The sequence below is a fragment of the Tiliqua scincoides genome, chromosome 8 (genome assembly GCF_035046505.1).
Source record: "Tiliqua scincoides isolate rTilSci1 chromosome 8, rTilSci1.hap2, whole genome shotgun sequence".
Lineage (NCBI taxonomy): Eukaryota > Metazoa > Chordata > Lepidosauria > Squamata > Scincidae > Tiliqua > Tiliqua scincoides.
In genome coordinates, this window is record NC_089828.1 from 9,492,356 (window position 1) to 9,517,802 (window position 25,447).

At 58.0% G+C, this 25,447-nt stretch overlaps 2 protein-coding genes across 2 annotated transcripts; one reads left to right on the forward strand and one right to left on the reverse strand.

Annotated features, from left to right (window-relative positions):
- Nucleotides 1–1,383: 1,383 nt before the first annotated feature.
- FURIN (furin, paired basic amino acid cleaving enzyme) lies at nt 1,384–17,250 on the reverse strand. Its single transcript, XM_066635058.1, has 16 exons — nt 16,987–17,250; nt 13,833–14,171; nt 10,408–10,506; nt 9,317–9,412; nt 7,556–7,684; nt 7,031–7,107; nt 6,687–6,775; nt 6,335–6,507; nt 6,040–6,252; nt 5,841–5,941; nt 5,636–5,739; nt 5,406–5,523; nt 4,355–4,534; nt 4,134–4,258; nt 3,468–3,584; nt 1,384–2,957 (listed from the first exon to the last, which is right to left on the reverse strand). Exons 2-16 carry the CDS (start codon nt 14,004–14,006, stop codon nt 2,419–2,421), a joined length of 2,334 nt encoding a protein of 777 aa, XP_066491155.1. The 5' UTR covers nt 14,007–14,171; nt 16,987–17,250; the 3' UTR covers nt 1,384–2,418.
- On the forward strand, nt 16,037–25,412 carry LOC136658615 (collagen alpha-1(I) chain-like). Its single transcript, XM_066635395.1, has 4 exons — nt 16,037–16,933; nt 17,014–17,487; nt 17,943–18,135; nt 24,850–25,412. The coding sequence occupies exons 1-4, from the start codon at nt 16,037–16,039 to the stop codon at nt 25,410–25,412; spliced, it is 2,127 nt and encodes a 708-aa protein (XP_066491492.1).
- Nucleotides 25,413–25,447: the final 35 nt, after the last annotated feature.

The following is a 25,447-nucleotide window of genomic DNA, read 5'->3' on the forward strand; positions in this document are numbered from 1 at the left end:
CAGTTGGTGACCTGACCTGCCCTGCCCATGAGGGGTCAAGCCCCCAGAGCCCACTCATGTGCCAGCCAGCTCCCTCCCGCCACCACTGGGGACATGGGAAGCAGTTGAGGGAGCGGGCAGGACTCCCAACTGCTTAGGGTGTGAGGGCTCACCTGCAGCACCCCCCACCCAGAGAAGCATCCTCTACCTGCAGACATACCGTGCACTGTCCCTGGGTGCTGCCTGATTCCACCCTGGCTGGAGCTCTCAAAAGAGGAAGAGGAAGCTCCTAGAACACCCTCTCATCGGCATTGCAAGACCTAACCACAGGCTCTTGCGGCACTCTGTTCCTGCCCTTGCGTACACACACCGGCACACAGAACAGCCTTCCTGTGAGAAGTACATGGCCATAGGCAGCTGTGACCCCCAAGAGCCCCCCTGCCAGACAAGCAGCCCCAGACCCTGACTCCTCAGCCAGCCACATCCTGGAGTGTGGTGCTTAGCAGGTGGGATGGGTACTTGTGAGCCTCCTCCAGACATGCCTCACTCAAGTACCACAACTTGACTGTGCTCAGAGTGTGGAGATGGTGAGCCAGCAGGCTTCCACCTGAGCACAGGCACCCTGGCATAGCCCACCACTACACTCTCCTACCTGTTCCCCCCCTCTCTCTCACTCTCACTCTACATGGCCCCTCTACACACTGCATGGGTGAGGCTGAGAGTCTTCTCCAAGCCAGAGGAGGCACCAAAGAGGTTGCCAAGCAGCTGCTAGAAGAGCAGCTGTTCCCTTCAACAGAAGCCAAGGCAGCTGCGTCGCTTGACACCAGCCCTTCTGGGGACCACCACAAATCTTGTCCCTGTGGAAAGGCTCCAGTACCGAGGAGGATTTAGAGACTGGACTGAGCCCCAGGCACCACCTGCTTCTGGCTCTGCTGCCTCCAAAGCCCAGCCAAGAGCAACCCAGGTTGCCAACACGGCATTCGTGCTGTGCCCCTTGCCACAGCGTAGTAAGCAGCCTATCCACAAGCCAAGCGAAAGAGAATCCCGCACCCAGGCCTGCCACATGCAGGCTTTCCTCTGCCCCAGTCCAGGCGTTACAGCTGCTGGGGGCAGAGGACACAGTGGTCCTGTGGCACACGGCCACCTTGCTCTGGCTTGGGGCAGCCTGGGCCACTCCAGGTGCTCAGACCAAGACCGTGTGTGTGGTCAGGGCTGGCAGAGACTGTGAAAGACACGAGACACAGGCAAGAGAAAGGCAGGAAGTCCCGGCCCCATTTTCTCACCATCCCAAGAGGAGATCAACAGTGACCAGAGAAGGCCCTCTGGTGGCCTGGGTGAGGGAGGTCAGGCTCCATCATCAGGCCTGTTCCTGGACAGAGACACAGGACACAGGGACACAGCTGGTTTGCATAGTTCCAACATTTAATAAACTTTAATCTCTCTAGCGTTATATCCACATCCATTAAATTAAAAAACTGGCCACAGGAATCGGCTCCTTGTTTAAATTACAAGAAAAATTATTTGTGCACCAAAAAGTTGTTATAGAAAAAGAGTCCTGGCACTTGCCCCTCCCCCCCAATGGTCTCTGGCCGGAAGCTCTCAGGCCAGCAGCAGCAGGCAGAGGGCACGACCCCCAGGCAGGCCCAGCAACAGATTGTCATCGAGGAAGAGAGAGAGGAGGAGGAGGAAGGGCAACAAGGCACATGAGGAAAGGTGGAAGCTCCAGTGACTTTGGGGGGGGGGGAGTAGTGATGAGGGAGCCTGGAGGGAGCGATCTCTGCCCCAGCAGCAGCAAGAGGGCAGAGCACCTCCTAACCCGTGCTGAACAGACAGCGCTGCTCCTCCCAGCCGCCCCCCACAGAACCCAGCTTATTCGCTGCCCCCCAGCACAGGGGTAGCAGAGCCAGAAGGAAAGATCAGGAGGGCATACGGAGGTGTAGGCTGGGGGGGGGGTTGCCATAGGCTGCAGCACTTGCCCACAGAGCAGAATGAGGGGCAGGAGCGAACAACTCTGGCGGTTATTGCTGGCAGGGGAGGACAGGGCAACAAAGCTCTGAGCAAGGTCCACGCTCACCCCTCACGGACGGATGAATGGACGGACAGAGGGGCTATGTGTTAGGGTGACAGTCAGCTGGCTGGACCCAAGGCTCTCTGGCCCCTCTTCCCCTCCACCTCAGCCCAAGAGAGAAGGGAGCTCCCCTCGCTCCCCCCCCACCAGAATGGAGTCAAAGTGCTCCAGTCTAAAAAACACTTTGGTGAGTTAAAACCAGGAAAGGGCGCTGAGTGCCAGCTCCAGCAGAATCTGGCCTCCAGCCAGGGAGGAGGGGCCTCCGTCCACGGTCCACGCCCCAGTCCAGCGGGTGGTCAGAGGGGGAGCAAACAGGTGCAGAGACACGGCCCCTCAGCGGCCTCTCCCCCGTGCCAGGGGCCAGGGGCTCATCAAAGGGCACTCTGCTCTCTGATGAAAGCAGTCCTCTCGCCCTCCTCCTCCTCATCAGGCCCCTCCTGCCAGGCGTCAGAAGGCAGCCCCTTGTAGGCGATGATGCCGCCACTCTCCAGCGAGTAGACCTTGACGCCACGCAGCCCTGAGCGCAGCTGCAACACCAGGAAGACCACCACGAAGACCAGGACGATGAAGGCACAGCTCAGGCTGGCCACCAGGATGGGCAGGTTGGAAGGGGGGGTGGCCACAGCCACCCTTTCATCCGAGCCTGGCGAGGCCCGGCTGCTCTGGGTCTGGTGGGAACAGGTCTGCTCTTGGCTGTCGTAGTGGGCGTGGACTGGGCAGGACAAGCACTGGGTGGGTGCTGGGCCCAGGCAAGTGGCACATGACGAGTGGCAGGGCACACACAGCCGGGGGGGGCTCAGGGCTTGGGCAAGGCTGTTCTCCAGGGGGGTGGGGGCAGTGCCAGGGGCGAAGGCAGGCGGACAGGTCTTGAGGCAGCTCTTCTGGTGGAGGTAGAAGCCTTCTTCACACACTGCAAGGAGGGGGGAAAGAAGAGTCACTCCCAGCACATGGATCCCAGGAAGCAGGAAGACGCCACAACACCTGCCCCAACCTGGAGAGAGACTTTAGCCCCTGACCACAGACTGGGAAGCTGAGCTGGATAGGGAGTGGGGGAGGGGGCAGCCTACAGTGGAAAACCAGGGGAGATTCTCGTGCCTACACTATTCCCTACCATCCCTTCCTGGGGGGAACTCTTGTGAGGAGGAAGAGCTAGAAGTAACCCCCCCCCCCCCCGTTTTGGCAACAGCAAAGTAAGTTGGACATGAACACATGACAAGAGGAAACAGGTGGAAAGGTAGTCTGGAAGGAGGCACAAGACTGGTCTGCTCCCAGTCATTTTCCAGCTCTACTGGAGGATCAAAAGAGCAAAATGGCCTCTGCCTACCGCTATGACTCCTGGGGTCCCTGCTATGTGGCCAGCCTCAGCCCTCCCCTCCCAAGAGGCAGACCTCTCCCAGGCTGCAGGCGCTCCTCCACTTACCCACACAGGTCTGGCCAGCTGCCAGGGTCTTGCAGCCACTGCTCTCAAACTGGTTGGAGAGGCTGGGGGGGTCTGGGGCTGTCCCGTATAGGACCAGCGTGAACTTGGTGAGGGTGCCTGTAAGGAAACAGACAGCCAGGGAGGATTCAGGCCAGGCCGCTGCCCCACAGCACAAGCTGCCAGTGGCTCCCAAGGAGGCCACACCTGGCACAGCAGACATGGGCTAAGGTGATGCGCATGTGCGGGGGAGGGAGGGGACACCAGCCACAGAAGGAAGGAACCTTTGAACTGGTCCCAACTGCAGAGCCACCTGTGCCTCCTCCTCAGGGACCCTGAGCTGGAGACCTGGACAGGGCATACAAAGGTCTGCCAGCCCAAAGAAGGGCTACAGGTAGATGGACAGTCACAGCCAGCATCCAGCCACCCCACCAGACTCCTCTTTCCAGCTGTTGAGAGTAGCCAAGTGCAGCAGCTGGCAGAGCCCTCTCCCCCTCCCCTGCTGCGGAGCTCTGTATCAGCCCTCTTGGGACCAAGAAGCTGCAGCTCCTGCTGCTGCAGGGAAGAGAAGGAACAGGTGCTCTGACAAGGGGCAGAGAGTGGTGCAAGGAGGGAGGGAGCAGGGGCAGAGAGGGGCTGCACGTGATCCGTGTCAGGTAGCAGCCTCACCGTAGTTATTGGCTTCGCTGGTGTTCTCAATCTCCAGCACCCAGTCCCCCGCAGGGTCCTCGTCCCAGGAGTGGGTTGTCATGAACGCCCAGTCGTTGAAGCCGTCGGCAGAGTAGTCATGAGGCCTGGCCGGGGCAGAGAGAAGAGAAAGTGGGAATGGTCAAGGGCGGCTCTGCACACTGCTGAAGCTTCCAGAATGGAGAAAGGGGAAGCAGGCTTACCTGGCCGCCAGCAACGTGGAGCGGGTGCCCTGGGGGCTGACCAGGTGGATGGCCAGATCTCCTCGCCGGTTGTAGGAAAGAGTGAGCCGGGCCTGGACATGCTCCAGCCGGCCAACATAGCTGGCCTTCCCCCGGCAGGCGTCCACTTTCTGGCGCACCTCCAGGCGCTTCCCAATGTCCCTACAGCACAAGGTTGGTAGTCAGGGCAGGGCCAGCGCATGGAGAACCGCAGGGCAGGGCATGCTCTGCGGCCATTGCCGATGAGATACCCCACCTGCCCCAGGACCCTCTCTCCACCACCAGCTCCAGCCCCTGCTCAAGGCATCCTGTCTTAAAAAGGGTATGCCTCAGAATAGGGTGGTCAGGCAGGGGCTGCACAGGCTCAAACCCCACAGCTCTCATTCCAGCTGTCCAGGACCAAAGCAACTGTGCCCCACAAGAGAGAGACAGAATCTGCTTGTGAGCAGACCCCGCCCCAGTCCTCCTCCTCCCCCTCAGCCCCTGGCACTGGATAGGACGGGAGACAGGAACAGCTACAGCCATGCCATGTTGAAGGGAGCCCTGCCTGCTCCTGAGAAGCCCTCCTGTCTGGTTCATGGGGACACACGACTGAGACCAATACAGATGAAGCCTGGTGTGGACAGCAGGCCCTCCTCTGGATTTCTGGCATTGCTAGAACCAGGCTGGGTCCTTCGCTGAAAGGACATGCTTCTGCACTCAACACATGATTAGTCTGCAGAATTCATTGCCACAAGCTTGGGTGGCTCTGCAAGAGACTGGGCAGTTGGGCGGACCAGGGGTCTATCACCATGGCTACGTGCTGCCTGGGAATACTGGGTGCTGTAGGCTTATACCATAGTCTTTCGAGACTGAAGGTTGCCAACCTAAACCTACTAGTGATGGTACCAGAGACCTGCCTTTCTCTCCCACTTTCTCACTGAGTGAAACAGAATGTTGGGCGGGGTTTTTTTCGCACTCCTGCATCAGAGCACGCACTCTGCACAGAGCACGCAGAGAAACCCAGGATGCTCTGCCCCAGCTACCCACAAACCTCGGTTCTGCGAGGATGTCGAGGACGCACTTCCGCTGTGGTCCCACTGAGCTCCAGTTCTGCGCCAGCCCCACCATGGCTCCTGCATCCAGAAGCCCATAGCCGTACGAATGGCTGACTGCCAAGAGACCAGACATGTGGACTGGGGGGGAGGGCTAGAGGCTGCCATGCCCAGAAGCACTTCCCAAAGCCTTGCACTCCAGCCCTCCAAGGTAACAAGACCCAGTTACCTTTGCGGCCCACCCCGTTGGTGGCCCAGTCATTCGTATTCAGGTGTGCAGGCTTGGAGGTCCGTACTACAAGATGCTGCATGTCACGCCACGTCAGGTTCTTGCTGCACACACAAGGGGGAGTAAGAGAAATGATGCTGCACCCCCTTGCCCACCCCTTTGGCTTGCAGCAGGCTCCCCCAAGTCACCTGTCCCCACCCCTTACTTGGCTTCCAGTGCCAGGGCAATGATCCCAGCCGCAAGTGGGGCAGAGGCAGAGGTGCCTGTGTGCGACTCTGTGCACTTTTGTCTCAGGTCAGTTGTCACCTGTGGGGAGAGGAAGAGCAAGGCCGGCCACAGCTGAGTACTCACGCTCTGTGCCAGGCCCCATCCCAGATCCACCCCCTGGTCCCTCCAGGACTCACAATCTGCTTCTCGTTCTGACTGCCACTGCTGTAGGTGGTGGCCAGGGTGGAGGAGCAGGCTTCACTGTACCAGGGGACATTCCCATACTGGGTGGTGCTGCTGATGGAGAGGGTGTAGATGCTGTTGGTGTAGCCATCGCAGTTGCAGCTGTCATGCTCTCGGCCACCGTTCCCCGAGGCCCAGACGAAGATGGAGCCCAGCCCATTGCGGCCCTGGAAGAAGGGGCCAGTCAGGCAGAGACAGTCAAGCCACAAGGGGGCACCCCTCCAGGCCCTGAGCTGGCCTGCTGCTCACCTGGCTGACTCCACGGTAAAAGGCCTCTTCTGCCAGCCGGGCCGGGCCGTCTACTGTTTTGCCGTCGTCCTCAGGACCCCAGCTGGCGCTGTAGATATGGATGTGGCCGGGGTTCAGGCCCAGCGAGCGCGCCTCCACTGCGTCTGTCACCTCTCCATCCAACATGCGGACCCCTGTGCCCAAGAGGGACAGCACGGCTGTTCCTCAACTCTCACTGAAGGAGGCCAAGCCCCCCCCTCTGAGCCCAGTTCAGCCGATTCACCCTCTCCACCACAAGCGCATGAGGGGAAGTGCACACAGCTAGGTGCGCATGGAGCCAGACCAGCCACTGGCCTCCAGCAGGGCCACCTACCTCCAATCTTGGCATTGTAAGCCACACCCACGCCACAAATGCCATTGTTGGCCACAGCAGCTACTTCCCCAGCACATCGAGTGCCATGTCTACACCAGGATGAAAAAAAGAGGAGCAGGGATCAGATTTGGTGTAAGGGAAAGAGGACCACCCTTCACAGGTTAGAACTGGGGCAAAAGTGGGGGTACCAGCTGGCTGACCCCAAACAGCTCCTGCTTCCTGGGTACACTGGCAAAGAGGCCTGGGGTGCAGTTCCCTTTTTCTGCCCCACCTCCATCCCAGGCTCACACGTCTTCAGCCATGGAGTGCCAGTGGCCTATGCCACGCTAGTCAGTGTTCCCCACCTGTTGTCGTTCATTTGTGTGTAGCGCGGCTGGGGATCAGAGTCCTGGTCATTCACATCGAAGCTGGCAGCAGCATCCTGGAAAAATCAGAGTCCAGCGTCACCTCCCCAGGCTCCTGCAATATGTTTTCTGTATGGAGGCAGGAGGTTCACCCTTTCCTAAGCTGCAGTTCTAGCCAACTGGGGAGAGGAAAGGTCACCATTCCTACCCCTGCCCTCCACATGATCTACATGTGTGCAAAACAATTTTTTTTCTGGTATCTTAGAGAAGGAGGAGAGGCAGCTGCACTCCACTGCACTGGCATGCAGAGGGCGCCCTCCATGGCAAGCTCTGAAGTCCAGGTCTGACTGGGGTGGAGCTACTCTGGCCTCCCTCGAGCTCTTCCCTGCAATGTGGCCCCCTCAGCTGATGACAAACACAGCCCAGACTGCCCACGGTTATCTGTGGGAGGGGGTTCTACTAGAAATTTACCAAAAAGGCAGCCAACAGATCCCAGCATGCACTGTGGTCCCCGCCCCTACTCACATAGTTGGCTTCTAGATCTGGGTGGTTCTTCTCAATGCCATCATCCAAAATGGAAACCACGATGCCACGGCCGGTGTAGCCTTGCTGCCAAGCCTCCCGCACATTCAGGTCTCGCTGGTTTCCGTTGGACTGGAACCGGGAAGAGGGAGCAGATCCGTTACTCCACGTCAAGACAGCACAGTCAGTGCCCAGACCTGCCCCCTGCGGCCCTCAAGAACACCTCTGCTCCTGCACAGAGCACAGGCAGGTGACACCCCACTCTAATCCAGAAGCAGACCAGAGTAGCCGAGGCTTGCAGCCTTCAGATCAGTGCTCCTGCCACCACTGCCTGTCGAACTTTTAGTTGAAAAGCGGTATATAAATACTGTTAATAATAATAATAAGTAGTTTTTAAACTGACCCCTGGGGGAAAGGCAACAGGAGCCGAGGGGCATCCGGTTTAGGACGCCTCAACCCTATGAAATGAGGATGGAGAGATTAGAGCAGTGGTTCTCAAACTTCCTGGGAGATTTACTCCCAGGGTAAGTCTTTGCAGGGGTGGGGGCAGGGGCAAAGCGATCCCCAGGATCGTGCCCCTGCGGGGGGGGGAGGGGGGCTATGTCTTCACAAACCATACATGCTCTCAGGGTCCAGGGGGTGCTGGGAGCCCAGCGCAGCGCTTGTAGGTCTCTCCGCGGCTTGTAAACAGTGAAAGTTCCAAGCGTGATTAAACCGGAAATGGAATTTCCTGGGGATCACTTTGCTGCTTCCCCCCTGCCCCCGCCCCTTAAAGGGAACGGGGCAGCTTTACACAAGCTGGTGAGTCGCGACCCACCAGTTTTGAGAACCACTGGATTAGAGAACAACAAGGTAGTGACAGGGTAGGAATTGGAAGTGGAAGCATGACGGGATGTGATAGCCAGTCCAACAGAATGAAGGCTGCAGGAATAAAGGAGCAAATAAGCAGCCCATCTTGGAGGAGTCTATATATAAGCACTTTTATGCAAATGCCCAAAGTTTCTGAGCAAAGATGGGAAAACTGGAATGTTTGGTGGCTAGGGAAAACTCTTAGACAGTGGGCATAAAGAAGCCTGGCAGAATGCGGAGAACCACTGGGGAGGGAATGGCCAGTGCTGGCCTTTCTAACAGACTGGCCCTCGCCAGCTCTGCTCTTACAGCTCAAGCTCCAGCCTTGTAGAGCTGAGCCAACTGACCATTCCAGCACAGGGGAGGAAGTGCTGCAGCTGCAGCAGAACATAGAGGGGCACAGCAGCAGCACTGCCTCCTAGGCCACGGGGGTGCCACCTCCCCAGGCAAGAGAGGGAAGCTGGTGGCAGCTGTGTGGACGGCAACAAGAAGGAGTCAGTCTAGCAAGTGGTCCAGCTCTCAGGGGCACCAAAGCGGCCATGAAAGAGAAGAGCAGATGCACAGGAACCCCCCTCCCCTAGCAGGCATTGGAAGGTGTGGGGCCATGCCTGCAACACCACCGGCATTACAGCCATAAAGCCAGCAGCTGCACCCCAATCCCCACCTCCCCACCCCCATTAGGCTGGAATCTGAGAGGTTTTGCCACAGCCAGGATCTCACACTAGCCACACTGCAGAAGTTATGCAACCCTAAGGGGAGCGCCCTATGTGCCCATGAGATGGAGAGTAAGTGGCTCACACTGCAAGAGGGGGTGGGCCAGTGAACCATCCAGGCAAGGCACTGCAGCAATCTTTCTGTGGGAGACCCGCACCCCAGCACAGGGGAGGCCAGGCCAGAGAGCATCACTGCACTCACCAGGTACCACTGTTGGGGGAATTTGGGGTCCGTGGGCTCCAGGAAGATGTCCCGCTTGGTCCGCCGCCTGGCCACCTGCTGCTCATGCCAGTGCACCTGGGGCAACAAGAGGCACAGGGGTGCTGAGGGCTGGGCAGGCAGCTGGCAGCAGCCCAAATCTCCCTCCACTGCCAGGAAGGCTGCTGCGCTGGGCAAACAGCAGAGGCTGTGGGGGGCCTGCGGGGCTGGCTTTGCAACAGATTAGCTCATCCATTCAAAGCCTCCCAACTGCCCAGGGGTAAAGACTCTGGCCTGGCCAAAGGATGGACGCAGGTAGCTGCCCAGCTCTCTTGAACCCCAACTCTGCCAAGCAGTCGGACACCCACACCATAGGAATAGGGCCCCTGCAGGGTGGCCCAGCGCAAAGCCGAGGCACCAGACAATCTTGTGACAGTCACAAGAAATTAAAAGCTGAAGTAAGTCAGTATTCAACCTGCTGCTGCCTCCCCTCACACCTGTGACCTGGCTCCTCCCCAGCAGTCATCTGCCTGCCCCAGATCTTCACAGACTGGTCCAATCCCCCACTGCAAGTGCCTCCCACTCCAGCAGGCCATCTTTTGCCATTTCCTTCCAGTTGTGTCTGCCAAGCCCAAGTGGTGATACGAGACAGGCTGCAAGAGGGGCACCTTACTCAAAAGATGGGCAAGACCTGTTACTGCTACAAGTGCCCTGACCCCCACAGACCTGAAGTGAACCTCCCCTAGAAGCCCTCCTAACAGGGCTGAGGGTGACTGCGAACCAAGCTGCCTGCCCCCTGCCCAGCACAGTAGGCTTTGCTCCAAGGACTGGTCCTCAGGCTTTCCTCAGCACACCTCCAAAGTAGACCAAGGCCCAGAGCCTAGCCAGCCTCACTTTTCCACAGCTGTGGCTGCAGAGGCAATATGCACCAGGAGGGTCCAGGCAAAGCCTCCTCAGTGCAGCCAGCCCACCACTCCCAGCCAACGGCCCCAGCCGTTGGCTGTCCCTCACCAACGGCTCCACCCACGGCCAGGCTGCAAGTCCAGATGTGCGGTGAGGCAAGCACCCATCACCCAGACTGCAGGGACACTCACCTGTGGCTCCCTGCCCAAGTAGTTGTGCCAGGAGCGGTGGGGCGAAAGAGCACGCTTGGCCACAGCGTGGTGACGGAAATGGTAATAGTCGCCGATTATCTGCAAGGGGGAGAGACCAGAGCAAGGCAAGGGCCCCCCGTCACACTTCTCCATGCTCAGGGCAGAGGTGCTTTTGCCACTGGGAGCAGGCGATACAGCCCTTCCCCTCACTCTGCTGTGGGCCCTCAGGGCAGGATCAGGCCTCGGGGTCCCACAAGCTGCAGAACAGAGAAGGAGGGACAGTAGCAGCAGCAAGGGCTCCCCCAATTCTGGGAGCAGCTCTCCTGCCTGCTCTCCTTCAGGCAGCTCCCCTCCTGCTTCTGAATAGCCTGCAGAGCTTGAAGGAGAGTCCAAGAAGTTCTCCCTAAATCTTGTGCCTCTTGCCAACCGTCACATGGCGAGACACTGAGCAGCAACCTCACTGCAGTGAAAGGATGACCAGCGATTCATCTTGGGGAGCCCCTAATGGCTACCCTAGAAGAATGCCAGAAGTTCCTGCTTCACCCACCATCCTCAGCAGAGGGAGCCAGGAGACTGAAGCAGGCCCTCCAAGGCCAGCTAAGGGAGAGGCAGTGGGCAGTTGAGCTGATGGAAGGGAAGGGAGCCATTGGCATCCGAGCACAAATGGTGGCTGAAGGGGGGCCTCCCACTTGGGTTCCAAGTCTTCTCTAGCCAGTCAGCCCAGCCAGCCTGGCAGGGGATGAGAGGAAGAAGGGTGGGTGCTAGACAAATCTGACAGACAAACCAAGTCTGTACCCCCCCCCCATCCCTGGCACAGGCTTTCTAGCCTGGTGGCCGCTGCTTCCAATCGCCTTCTGCCCAGATTGGGACACCCAGTCATTGAGTTCCATGGAAAGGGCAGCAGCCCAGACTCCCAATGACAGCTCCCCCCCCCCCCCACACACACACCACAGGGAACTCTGGATTGGGCTGTCACAGCAAAAGGACTTGCCCCAAGTGGGGGGTGTCCTCTCCCCTGGGCCACCTCCCTACACACAGAATCAGCAGAGCCCCAGTGCCAGCCCCAGGGCAGCTTGCAGGGCAAAGGCCCCTGCAGGCAGAGAAGAAGGGGGGCATGCCCCCAACAGGCCCAGAGGAGCAGCCAGCCATGCCCCCCTCCCTCAGAGAACAGGCTGGGACACCTTGGAGCCAAAGTGCCCCAGAGCTTTGAGATGGCTGCTCCCTGCCCCATTTCCCCCTAAACAGATGCAAATCTCCTAACAGGGCTTCTTGTAAAGCCTGCTGTTGCTGCCGCCGCCACCCTCCCCCGCACTGCAAACCAGCTAAACCGGCTGCCCTGCTCTGTCACACCCCATGGTTGATGGAAGACAGTGGTTGATGGCAGTGGGTGCGTCAGGTCCTCTGCCTTCAATGCAGGGAGCCCAGGAGGGAGAGCAGTCCAGGGCACCTACAGGCTTCCTCTATCACACCCATACTTCCTAGCAGGCTTTTGACCCTTAGCTGAACTTTTCGCCACTGCTGGCAGAGAAGAGTGTGCCAGGCAGCAGGCCTTGGACCCAGGAAGAAGCTCCCCAAGACAGCTGTGGACAGGGTGGGCATCAAACCCTGATGGGTGGGAAAGGAGACTCCTGTCCCTGCCTCAGCAGCAGAATCCAACAGGAAGAGCCCATGGCTATCACTGGCACCAGGTACAAGATCACTATGCCAAATAAGGTTTCCCACTCACGTGGACAATGCCGAAAACAGCCCCCTCCCTGGCGCCTTCCTGCCAGCTGATTGTTCAAGGGCCCAAATAGAGCAAGCAGAGTCGTCCTCCCCCACCCCCATCCCAGTGACCCACTCTCTTCCTGGAATGAGGGGCCCAGAGGAGAACTGGGACATGTGGGCACAAGTGGGTGGGAAAGAGAGTGCACTGGCCCCTCCTGTGCACAGCAGGTCTGTGCCAAGGGTGGACGAGGGGGGCTCTGAACTATTCCAACGAGCTGCCTGTAAGACGTTGGGAGGCAGGAAAGAACTGCCTTGCAGGTGGGCAGTCCAGTGCAAGTGGGCACAAGAAGCTCTGAGGGGCCCCAGGCACCCACAGGAGGAACAGGCTGCATTTCTGGCTGCCAAGTCGCTTTGCACCCCCTTCTCATGCTCTCCAGTCCAGAGGGACATGACCTGAGGAACAGAGCTGGGAAAGAAACACATCTGGCACACTGACCAGAGGTCTGTTCTTGCCTGGACGGAGAACACCTGGAACTGCTTGCCTAGAGGCTTCACTCTGCAGAGACGGTGGAGCCAGGAGCTGGCCAACGCCTGGCAGCACACTCCTGCTTGCCCGGGGGGTGCAGGCATTGGAAGGGAACAGTTGGGACCCAAGGGTGCAACAAGTTGCTCTTCCCCTCCCACCCAGAGCCCACCTGCAGGAGTGCTACCTCCTTCCCAGAACCTCAGAAGGCTGAACCACCCCAGGCCTCTGTCAGGTCTGGAAGCACGTGGTTTAGCTTGCATTCCTCCCGGGCCAGTGCCAGGGGTGCGTGTGCCACGTCTCCCTGTTCCAGCCACGCGACAGCAGGACACCAGCCCCTCCCCCCGGGGGGCAGCAGCATTCCCAGAAAGGACTCCAGGAAATAGAACTCCAGCCAAGTGCAACAAACCAGCTCCCTCGGGCCAAGCCAACAACTCACAAGTGGCAGGTAAAGTGCCAACAAGCCTGGCGGACAAGCTCCTACTCCTGCACTGTGAGTGACATGGCACTGCCACACTTCCTTTCACCTCCACCAGGCACCAGACCCTTCGTTGCATAAGGCAGCTCAGTCCAGCAGCAAGACAAGGGCAAGTAATGGTGTCCTCTACTAAAGGGTGCCGGCATCATCCTCCCCCTAGCAGGGCAGCCAATGCAAACAAGCCCTGGCAAGGACAACAACCCAGTTGTGCCGCCCCTAGTGGGCCAAGCACCCCAGCTCTGGCTGGAAGCTGTGTGCTGAACAGCCAGCTGGCAGGGCACAGACCTCCAGGCACCTCCCATAAGCAGGCCAGCCATAGCCTTGCGGGGAAATGGGAAGTCACCACTGTGGCCAGCCTGGTTGGGGAAGGCCTCATCTCCTCCTGACCCACAACCCGTGGGCATTCAACAAAACTTCACAAGGGAGTTCACGCATACCCCCGCTCAAGGATTCTGGCTGCAATGGTGCCCCTTGGGGGGGGGAGGGGAGAACCCTGCAGACCCTGACAGCAGACCGCGTGTGACTACACCCCAAGATGCCCCACAGAAAAGAGGACCACAACACTGTCTGGGGGAGACCCCACTGCAGAATCCAATCTCCAGAGCAGCTGCACACTTCCTCCAGAGGCAGGAGCACACCACAGCCTTCCTTCCGCCCCCCCCCAAGAGGCTCGCCACCCAGCCGAGCCACTCCCCACCCATTGAGTGCATCACTCACCGGGCCCAGGTTGAGGAATCCATGCTTCCTGGCCAGCCGCTCTGCTTCCTGTGGCCCAGCAGGCACCAGCACGGCCCAGGTGTTGGTGTAGATGCGCTGGCCCAGCACTCCTCTGGTCAGGAGGGTCAGGGCCACCGCCAGAGTCCACAGAAGCAGGGGGGGCCGCAGATCCATGAACACTGGAGCCCAGGGCGGGGCAGGAAGGTAGCCCAGCCGGCAGCACCTCAGAGCGGGCACTTGCTCTGCCCAGCAAGGCCCCAACCAGTTCGAGGCAGCATGGGGGTGAGGCTTGCACAGGCGGGAGACCAGGCAGAGGAAGCAGCAGGCTGTGGGCAGCACCTGTGATCAAAGGAAAAGAGTAAGATTCTGGACAGAGGCGTGTGTGCATGCAGATACATATGCCTATGGGCTGGACACGCCCGGGGAGTGCCTCCACCCACCACCAGCTCACAGCCCCCGAAAGAACTCTGCTGCAGCCTGAGGCCGAGCCGGCTCAGCAAGGCGTACACTTCTGGCATCACCAAGGGCCACCTGAGGGCACAGACACAGCGAAGACAGAGAGAATGGTGTGGGGGGGAGACGCATGCTGCAGCTCCTGCCACCAGGTAGAAATTCATGCATCAGGCAACACTGTTGAGGGGAACACTGGAACAAAAGGCTTGCCCGCAAGACTCAACGTGACTGGAAGAGCAACACTGTATGATGGGGGGAGGGAACTGCTTGTAGCCCTGTGCCAGCCACATCTGCCTAATGCACTGATGCACCTCATGACACCTTTCCAGTGATCTGAAGAACCGAAGGAGGATGTGGCAGAGATGCCCAATAAACAAGCTAGAGGAGTTAGATGTGTACATGTTGTGGCCTCTGTGCGCTTGGTGCTTCACACAGAATGAGAGGTGGTGGGTCCCTGTCCTGAGGGGCTTACAGTCTAGATACTGACACATGGGAGACCACAGAGGGAGGAGGGAACAGAAGCAAGGGAAGTACTGCCTGCATTCACTCATACTTCCGCTCAGTCACAGCAGTCAGAGCTGACTGGGAGCATGAAACCACAGGAAAGGGCGGATAACTGCCAGGTCCTGCACCCAGAATTTCTACTGCAACACAATTTATTTCAAAAGCATTAAAAGAGAAGAGCCTCACTCAGCAGTAGAGGGCTAGTCCCTGCCATCTCAAGAGACCCCTGAGTGGTCTTGGTTCTCAAGCTGTCCCCACCCCACAGGGTGGCTCTGCTGTGACCCTCCAGGCACAAAGTCATTCCTCCACCAGTTTTCAAGGCGCACCTTTCTGGGAGGAATAGCTGGAAACCAACAGGAAGACTTTCCTGTTAAGGAGAACATGTGGGTGGGTGTGAGCCCAGACCCCAGAAGGGTTGGGAAAACCAGAAGCCCCACCAGGGACCTGTAGAGCTCCAGCTGTTACTCCTAGAGCAGTGTTTCTCAAACTGTGGGTCAGGACCCACTAGGTGGCTCGCAAGCCAATTACAGGTGGGTCCCTATCCGTTTCAATTGGTATTTTATTTTTAATATATTAGACTTGATGCTACCATGGTACGTGACTGCATTGGGGGGAATGTTACAGGCCTGTACTTTTAACAAGCTACTATGTATATTCTTTTCCCAATGATAGTCAATGGGACTTACTCCTGGCTAAGTGTGGGTAGGACTGCAATCTAGGATTGTTAAAAACTTTCTTGCTTGAAGATGATGCTTCTGGGCATGAGATCACTTCTGGAGGGTCCCGACAGATTCTCATTCTAAAAAGTGGGTCCCAGTGCTCAGTGTGTGAGAACCACTGCTCTAGAGTGCAGAGAACTAGAATGGGTTACTTCTAGATTTTAGAGTTCCAAAAACACGGGGGCCAGCCACGAAGAACTGTGTGGGGCGCAGCAGCTTACACCTGCATAGCTTGCAGAAAACCCATTACGCACTTTGTAGGGAGCAAGCCCCACCGACAACAGCGCAGCTTGCCAGCCATGCACACTGCGGTGGACCTGGCACAGCGGACAGGCGGAAGCGAGCACCTGGGATGCGTGTCCGAGCCCTAATCTCCTCTAGGCAGGGCCACAGGGCAGCCGAGGCAGCCCCCCGCAGCCAGACCCCCAAGGCTGGCCAACGGAGCCTCCCTCTCTTGCTAGCTGATCGCAGGAGGGCGCGAGCTTTCTCTCTCATGGCCGTTCCTGGGGGAGCGCAGCAGGACGAGGCATGCAGGAGGGCGCCCGGGTCTCCCAGCCTGGCGGCGGCTCCTCTCGCCGAGCGGCGCGGAAGCACCCGAGCGCGGTAGGCTGGGACGGGCCCCTGCACCGCCGCAGGCCCGGCTCAACCCCCGCAAGGCCGCAGGACGGCGACTCCACCCGCCCCGCTCTGGCTGCAGCAGACCGGAGACGGCTACCCCGCAGACCTCCTAGCCCACGGCTGCGTTGCCCGAACCGCCCGCCCCCGGCGCTCTCCTCCGGGCAGGCCCAGCTGGGCCTGGGAAGCGCGCAGCTCCAGGACAGCGCCGACTCTGAGCCCCTTCGCTTCCCGACCCCCAGCTCGGCGCCGTCCCCGCCGCACAGCCGGCAGGCGAGGACCGGACGGGAGCGGCCGCGAGAGCTTCCAGGCCAGGCCTCGCTCGCCCGGCGGGTCGGGCCACTTCCCCGCCGCCCCGCTCGTTCGCACACAGCCGCTGCTGCCGACGCGGTCCCTGCCGTGGCTGGCGCCACAGCCGTGCAGGCTGCGTTGGGCAGCGGTGCGCGGGCCGTGGCGGCCCGCCCCGGCCCGCGGACTCCACAGGCGCAAGGGCCGCGCTGGGCCATGGAGCGACCCCCCCCTTGCTGGGAGCCCGACAGCCACCGCAAAGGCAGCCCGGATAAGACGGGACGGGCCGCGGCGTCTGGCCCCGACGCCCCCTCACTCGAGAGCGGCGGCAGCGGTCACGGGCGGCCGCGCCTTCGCGGGCATCTCGAGACGGGGCCAGCCGGCCGCGGACGCCTTTGGAGACGTGGCCTCTGCGGGGAGGAGGGCGCGAAGGCGGCGCCGGGAAGAACACGGGGGGAGAAGACCCTCAGCTTTAGCCCCGGACCGCTGCGCTCCGCTCCGCTCCGCCCCGTCCCGGAGAAGGCCGACTGTCCTGGCCGCGCGCCCTCACCCGCCTCCCCCCCCCACGGGCTCACCCTCCGTCGGCTGCGCTTCTGCCTCAGACGCCCGCCGGCCCCGCGGCTCCTTTAAGGCGGCAGCGACGCAGCCTCTTCCCGACAGGGCGCCCGGAGGAGCTCTCGCCCCAGGAGCAGCAGCAGGCGACGGCGTCGAGGGCGGGGCTGGGGCAGCCTCTGCTCGGCTCCGAGGCCGCCCGACGAGCGAGGGCACCGAGAGCGCAGGCAGGCAGGCAGGCGGCGCCGCCAGATGCCGTCACTCCCGGCTGCAGCCGCGAGCAGGAGAGGCGGGCCCGCGCAGGCAGGCAGCGGCAGATCGCGGGCCTCCCGGCCGAGCGCCCTTCCTCACCAGGCCGCCTCGCGGCTGCCGAGGCTCCGGCAGCGAAGCCGGCCCTGCCGCAGGGCCCTTCGGGGCGGGCTGCGCTGCGCTGGCCTCCCCTCCCCGCCTCCCTCCCTTCCCGAGCAGACAGTGCTGGGGTGCCCGTCCTCCCCGCCGCACCCCCCCCCAGTTGCTCTCCCACCGTGAGTCCAATCCTGTGCATGCCTACTCAGAAGTAAGTCTCATTATGGTCAATAGGGCTTGCTCCCTGGTAAGTGTGGATAGAATTGCAGCCCCAGGCTGGGATATGCTTGCTGGGTGCAGGCAGCCCCGCACCCTGGTGGGCTGTTGGCAGCAGGACCTGCCCTTCCCGGAGACCCTAGCTTCGGGCAGCAAGACGGGCACTCCCTTCCCTCTCCCTCGGTTGAGAGAAGTGTTGGATGCCCAGGTGAAGGCAGGGCAGCGGGCAGGCTGGCAGCCTCAGGGTCACCCTGGTTGCCAGACCCTACCCAGCATGTTCATTAACAGGCACTTGCCACAGTATGCCAGTGCCATGGGCAGGAGCCTTTCAGAGGGACCCAAGCATAACTGGCAGGCGCAAAGGGGCCACGGGAGCAACAGGCCAGGCGCAAATCCGCTGGCATTCGTATTGCCCCAGAGAAGCCAGGGCAGTGGGCTGGGCTGGGCTGGGCTGGGCTGGTTTGATCATGAAGGTCCCTGGCGGTTCTGCAGCGGGTCCACCTCTCAGAGACTGGCGCTGGGCTCCCTGGAGGACCTGGGCTCCCATGGCTTCTCTCTCCAGCCCTTGCTGCCTTGTTCTTGGCCCCCAAAGGATCCATGGAGCAAACAGGGTGAGTTGCTCTGGCTGAACAAATGGGCAGCCCCAGCAGAGTGGCAATGGTGTCCTTGGACTGAGTTCTCGGCCCCGAGAGCAGCTTGGCCTGCACCCATGATTAAAGCCTAAAGTAGAAGGCCCAAAGGTGTGGCTGTGGGAGGACCCCCCTCTCATCCCAGTGGGTGCACCCCAGGATAGGTCACTCCGAAAACCTGCCTGGGTGTCATACAAATTGGGCAAGTGACCCACTTCCACATTCTGACCAGATGGAAGCTCTTCCCTGAGCCAGCATCGCATGGGGGGACCAAAGAGGGAACTAGCGGTGCTTGGGAGAGCAGTGGTGGAGCTCCTCATGGGGGGAGGCTTGGGGTATTGCTTCATTGGACCTGAGGCCCGTGCTGTGCTTCTACCTGCTGCCCTCAGGATTTGTGCTCAGTAGCACATGCACTCTCTGTGCCTTTGATAGCAACCTGTGCTTGCAACCAGAACTTGTGTTTGGGAGGCCTCTGCACATCAGAATCTATATCCCAAAACATCCTTTAGGCAGCCGCCTGGCTTCCTTGCAGACGGTCCCCATTCCTGAGGCATGACCAGCCCTTTCCCTGCTGTGCCCTCCCACCTTCGGGACTGGCTGTGTGCCTCAGCCTGCTGCTGGAGAGCACCAGGAATTGTCAAGGCATGCTCTGCGCTTCCTTTCTGTTGGGCTGTCTGTGCCAAGGGAAAGCTGGGCAATGGCTGCTGCCTTCTGTTGGTGCTGCAAGAGTGAGCGCTGCCTAGAAAGGGCAGAGGGGGTGACCTGATGATGCCACTTGCAACAGTAACACACACAGCCCCAAGCATGCTGTCTTCAGACCCAAGAACTCAGGAGGCTGACCACTTTCCTGCGGGAGGTCAGGGACAGAGTGTGGTAAAGTAACTCACCAGACCGAGGTCCCATGAGAAGGGGGTGCAGGGGGTAAACTGTAGCCAGGCCCAGGGTCAAAAGGGGGGCCCAGGAGCTAAACGAGGGGTCCTGGACATTTCCTGGGATCTCAGCAGGCCTCATGGAGAGTGAAAGGAAGCTGGACTAGATGGGCTTTTGGCCTGACTCAGTAGGGTTCTTCTTATGTTCTTGTCAGCCTGCGTGGGAGAACTGGAGGCCAGAAGTGAGACCAAACCAGGAAGATCCATTCTGAAATGTTGTTGGTTCTTGAAAGAGAGAACTTCTATGATTGTAAAAATCCCCTGGAGGGATTTAGAAATGCCTGTCTGTGTAAACCGCCTTGAATAAAGTCAGAGGAGTAATCCGATGACCAGAAAGGAGGTATATACCTAGTTGTTGATGTTGTTGTTATGAACGATGGCGGTCAGGTCTACTGGGTGGGTGGACCTGGGCTCTGCCTCAGGAAGCCCAGTAGACCTTGAACTCCTAAGACTGTTCTGGTTGTCCTCCCTCTGCCATTTTGTACCCTTCCCACATCCATTCCAGTTGCTCCCTTTATCACCCCTGCCCCTCCCCCTTTTGGGAAGGGACCCAAAAGAAACTTTGTACCTCCTGATACAGGCCCTGGTCCAGACTCACAAGTGCAAAAAAAGTGGTGCTACTTCCCTGGGTATTCCAGAGATCTGCCCTTGTCTGTGTCAAGCAGAGAAAGCTGTCTGCTGGAGAGTCAACCCTTTGGCCCATTTGGCTTGGTGTTGCCCACACAGATGGGGGGGGGGGAACACACTCTCCAGACTTCCTGTGGAAATCGTTCCCCACCCTGTGAGGAACAGACCTGTCTGCATGCAAAGCAGGCATGCCTCTGCCCCTGAGTGCCCAGAGTCCTGTGGCACCTGAAAGACTTGTCTGTTTATGGTAATTAAGCTGTTGGGGACCTGATCCATTTGATGCAATGCTAAGTTACTTTCCAGCCACCTCATCAACTTCAAAGACTCACCAGCCACAGCAGATGGCACAGCAGGAGGGGCCCCACCCTGCCACAAGCTGGGTTGTTATTGCCATGACTGCTCAGGCAACCCCATTACAGGACTCAGTAATCATTGTCAGCTAAACAGCCAGGTGTGAACTTGCCTGCTCCAACCCATTGCCTGCCCACAGTGCTCTTTTCCAGTTTATGGAGGACAAACAGGTCGGCCTCTATGCAAAAGAATAAATGGGCACGTCTGACATTGGAAAGGGCAACATTCCGGAATTGGGGGGGGGCAGTTTCAGTTTTCCAAACCAGCCTGCTGCAGATCTTGCACTGGAGGCAAACCTCAAAGGGAGGCTAGGGCCGTAATCCTATACATGCTTATCTGTGGGTAAATTGGATTTACTTCTGAGTAGGCATGCATAGGATTGTGATGTAAGTTGGGAAGAAAACTGGCCTGCAATACATTGCAAGCTGAATATCATCACAGGTGGAATCTGAAGCAAGACTTGGGCTTCCATAGCAGTGCTCTGAGGTTGTCATCCCCAACCATGTGGCTGATCTTGCACTAGGAGACCAGCCTGGCTTCATTTTCTCTTGTAAAGCCCCCCTGCCTGTCTCTGTGCCTGAACTATAGAACCGCAGTCCCAGAAAGCTCCTGTGGAAGTAACTGGGCTTGTCCAGGTGCCCCAGGCCTCTCTGTTATGGGGTCTGAGAAAGACACTGAGTGAGGGCTCAATCCTATACAGCTTTCCAGCAATGGTACAGCTGCAATGCAGCCCCAAGGTAAACTTGAAAAGGCCTCCATGACTGCAACTCCATTGCAGAATGCAGCAAACACCCAGTTGACACTGCTGCATCAGTGCTGGCAAATTGGGTAGGACTGGGCCCTGAAACAAGCAGGGAGCCAGCTGGTTTCCATTCCCAAGGGGGGGAAAAAACATTTCTGCAAGCACAGGGCTTGTTGCAAAGTACGTTTGTTGTTGCTGTTGAGATTTCTCTAGTCCTGGCAGCTTTTGCAGAGAGAGAACTTCAGTGTACAAAGGACCTTCCGACCACCCCTCGCTTTATCGTCTGGCCAACCGGGGAGTGAAGAAAGGCTCCAGCCCAAGGTCTGGGGTCACACAGGTCTTTCTTTAGGCAGTGCTCATCCGGGTACCTCAGGTTGGGCCATAGGCAGCACATTGTCACCACTGCTGCCCTCCTCTCAGCATCCAGTGGTGAGGGCCTCTCAGCCTCTGAACAGGGCAGCTGTGGCTCATGGCTGTTCTCCAGCCTGCAGTCAGGTGACCGATCCCTTGGGAGGGGCATCTGGCAGAGTGTCTGAAAGGTGGACGTGCCATAGACACAGATCTGCCCCACTTGCCACGGATTTTGCTCCCTTTCCTTGTTCTGCCTTGTTCGGTTTCTGCCTCTCAGCTGTTTACTGGAACATGCCTGGCTTTTGTTTTGAGCCAGAAGTCAGGCAGATGCAGACACTTGGCCCACAGTTGTGTATTCTGCATCTCATTCACCACCTCAGAACCTGATAAATTCTACATGAGCTTCTCCAAGCAGCACACTGGAAACAGTGGGGCAGGTGCTTTGATGTCACTGAAAGAAATACCATGCAAGCAGGAAACCATCTCTTACAATTCACCAACAGCCCATAGTCACTTTTGCCACTGGAAATCAAAGAGGTCTGGGAGTTTTGTCTGATAACCCCAATGTCGGTGGAAGTGGCTTTCGGGGAAAGCCCGTCAGGCTCCAGCATTTCCTGCCACCAGAACTTGCACTCGGCACTGCTTTGCAAGAAGCGACGCCACCTGCTGGGAATGATACTGCTCAGCACAGCACATCTGCCGGGAAGGGTCCTCCTCCTCTCCCAGTCACCCCCAAATACTGCAAAGTGCTTCCCAGCCCCTTGTGCCCCTCCTCCTCCTCTCTGTCTTAATGGCAAAATCAGCAGTGCCCTCGGAGCATTTCTGGGCTGTTTGCTCCCCCTTGGAGAGGAAATGCTCAGGGAAGGCCATGCCTTACTCCCAGATGCTCTCTCGTTTGGGCCTTCGTGGCTGGCCTTGGTCATGACAGTGCATCAGTTTTGCCAGCTGTAAAATGAGGGCAGTAGTGTGTACATCATGTATGTAGGTTGTACACGTGGCTACTATTCCCTCTGTGTATCAAATGTGCTAGAGAGTAGATCAATAATCCTACTTGGGGAATACCTTTATTAGGAATTTTAATGAAAAAATAAAAATAAAACCACTGCCAATACTTCTGCTGAATATCTGCATAGTACTTTCTGATCACATGGAATGGATGAAATCAGGACAACACTCTGTAATGTGCTATCAGTGTTACTCTCCCCATGTTGCAGGTGGGGAAGACTGAAGCTGAGGAGTGGCTTGCCTGAGGCCACCTAGCACAGAAGTCGTGAGTGACAGCTCAGGCTCATAACAATTGCACTGAACCAGCTTTAACAAGAGATGGCTGTTAAAATCAGCTGTGCAAACCTAGGCATGTCACCTCAGAGTAAGTCCCATCTAGTTTAATGGGACTTGCTTCCAGGTACACATGTACAGGAGTACAGCCTAAGAGAGGCAATAGCCACATAATTTTGTGAGGTGCTCTTAATGAGATAGAGAACAGATTATTACTGCTGCCAACTAAGCATGTCATTCCAGGAAGTATGTGGTGAAGAGAAGATTCAGATCTCTCAACAGCTTCTGATGCCAGACCAAAAACAATGAGTGCAATTCTGTTCTTCTTTTCACTGACTGAGCCTGCCATGGAAGTCCTCCCCAAGTCCTAAGAGTGCTCTCTGTGCCACATCCTTCAGAACCTCACAGAAACTCCTGCTTTTGTGGCCTTCCAGCACTGCACCACCTCCTGCGTGGCTGGTCTTCGCGTTGCCGGTCAAGAACAGACACTGGATCTGTCTGACCCTCTGAACACCCATGTGCTTTTGTCAATCCTGAGATTTCTGCCTGAACGGCCACTCCTGACCAAGGAATTAAGTCGAGGTTAAGAGAGATGTTTCAGACCTAATTGACAAATTAAAGATCAGTAAGTTGCCGGGCCCTGATGGCATCCACCCAAGAGTTATTAAGGAATTGAAAAATGAAGTTGCTGATCTCTTGACTAAAATATGCAACTTGTCCCTCAAAATGGCCACAGTGCCAGAGGATTGGAGGATAGCAAATGTCACACCAATCTTTAAAAAAGGAAGGAGGGGGGACCTGGGAAACTATAGGACAGTCAGCCTAACATCTATACCAGGTAAGATGGTGGAATGCCTCATCAAAGATAGAATCTCAAATCACATAGAACAAGCCTTGCTGAGGGAGAATCAGTGGTTGGCAACCTTCAGTCTCGAAAGACTATGGCAGGGGTGTCCAAAGTTTTTGGCAAGAGGGCCACATCAGCTCTCTGACACTGTGTCGGGGGCCAGGAAAAAAGGATTTACATTTAACATTTGAATAAATTTACATAAGTTTATATAAATGAATATATTAAAGATGAACTTGAATGAATGAATGAAGGTCTTGCAATAGCTCAAGGCCTACAAAAGGCCTTGCACAAAGCAAGGCTAGCCTTTCCTTTGCTGTCACTGCTGAATCACAGATGTGAAACAGCAAACAGTGGAGGGAGCCCTCATTCCACAGCTCACATGAGAGGTCAGTCGCCCTCATGCCGAAACAGGCCAGAGCGGGCTCCAACAAATCTCAGGAGGGTCAGAGGCTCATTGGAGACTGGGGGCTCCCTGAGGGCCGCATTGAGAGGCCTCAAGGGCCGCAAATGGCCCCAGGGCTGGGGTTTGGGCACCCCTGGACTATGGTATAAGCCTACAGCACACGGTATTCCCAAGCGGGCTCCCATCCAAGTACTAACCAGGCCTGACCCTGCTTAGCTTCCAAGATCAGATGAGATCAGGCATCAGCATGGCTTCTGTAAGGGTAAGTCTTGCCTCAAGAACCTTTTAGAATTCTTTGAAAAGGTCAACAGGCATGTGGATGCAGGAGAACCCGTGGACATTATATATCTGGACTTTCAGAAGGCATTCGACACAGTTCCTCACCAAAGGGTGCTGAGGAAACTCCACAGTCAGGGAATTAGAGGGCAGGCCCTCTCCTGGATTGAGAACTGGTTGAAGACCAGGAAACAGAGAGTGGGTGTCAATGGGCAATTTTCAAATTGGAGTGAAAAGCGGTGTGCCCAAGGATCTGTCCTGGGATTGGTGGTCTTCAACCTCTTTTAAATGACCTGGAGATAGGGTTGAGCAGTGAGGTGGCTAAGTTTGCAGATGACACCAAACTCTTTCCAGCACTGACATAGTGGTGCCAATGGGACGTGTGCTGCATCCTGCAGTTGGGTGTCACTCACGGAGGCCTCCTCGAAGGAAGGGAATGTTTGTTCCCTTACCTCAGAGCTCCATTGCCCTTATGTCAGTGCTGGAAAGCGGTGACATAAGGGGTTAGGATTGCACCCAGAGTTTGTTATTGTTATGAGTTCTTCACACAGTCAGGTAGGTGTTATTGACTGGTTTTGTTATACAGACATTGAGTCCTTCCCAAGCACCTGGGATGCCTGGTTTGTATCCTAGAAACACTGTTGCAAAATGTATTCATTATTATTATGAACAGTATTTATATGCCGCTTTCCACAAAGTGGCTTACACAGAAAAATCAAACAAGGAATGGCTGTTCGCAGTAATGCTGCTTTTTGCAGCTGATGGATGGAAATGTTTGCGGCCTGGATGCTGCCTGGGGCTCTTCAAGGTGTTTGGGAAAGGCGCCAACAGCCACTGGGAGCACCTGGTCTTCTCTCTGGAAATCTGGGCATCGTGCTGCTTTTCCCAGCCTTCGCTGGTGTCGCCCTCGCATCAGCATCATCCCAGGCATCTTCAGGAAGCCTCCACGTACAAACAGGCCAGCGCAGCTCCCAGCAGCGGGCAACACAGCGGCAGGAGGCGCATTCCAGGATGTCAAGCGCAAGCCGGGCGCGCGGAGAAGGCACTGCAGAGCCGCCTCGCGAGCGCGCCTGTCTCACTGCAGGACTCCCCGCGCCAGGCAGGCTCTGCCGCGCCTCCCCCGGTGCTGCTCGAGGCGCGGCCTCCCTGCCGGCTCCGCGGGAACGGCGCGGGCGCCTTCCTCAGCCTCCATCCCGCCTCTGCGCAGCGCTGCCGGCAGTCTCGGAGACGGGCCCGCACGCGGGGCCTGCGGCTCTGCCTGCCGACCGGCCGAGCACAGCCTCGCGCGCAGCTGCAGTGCGGGGTCGCGACGCCGGCCCAGGCCTCGTCCTCCGGGGCCCCACGCTCAGGCCCCGGCCGCCCGCTCGCGACGCGGAGGGCCAAGCGGACCGGGAGGGTTCGGGCCCTGCGGGGCTCCTCGACCGGCCGACCCCGACGCGGCGCTGCGGCTGAGGACGGACCAGCGCCAGCTGTCAGGCGAGACCCGG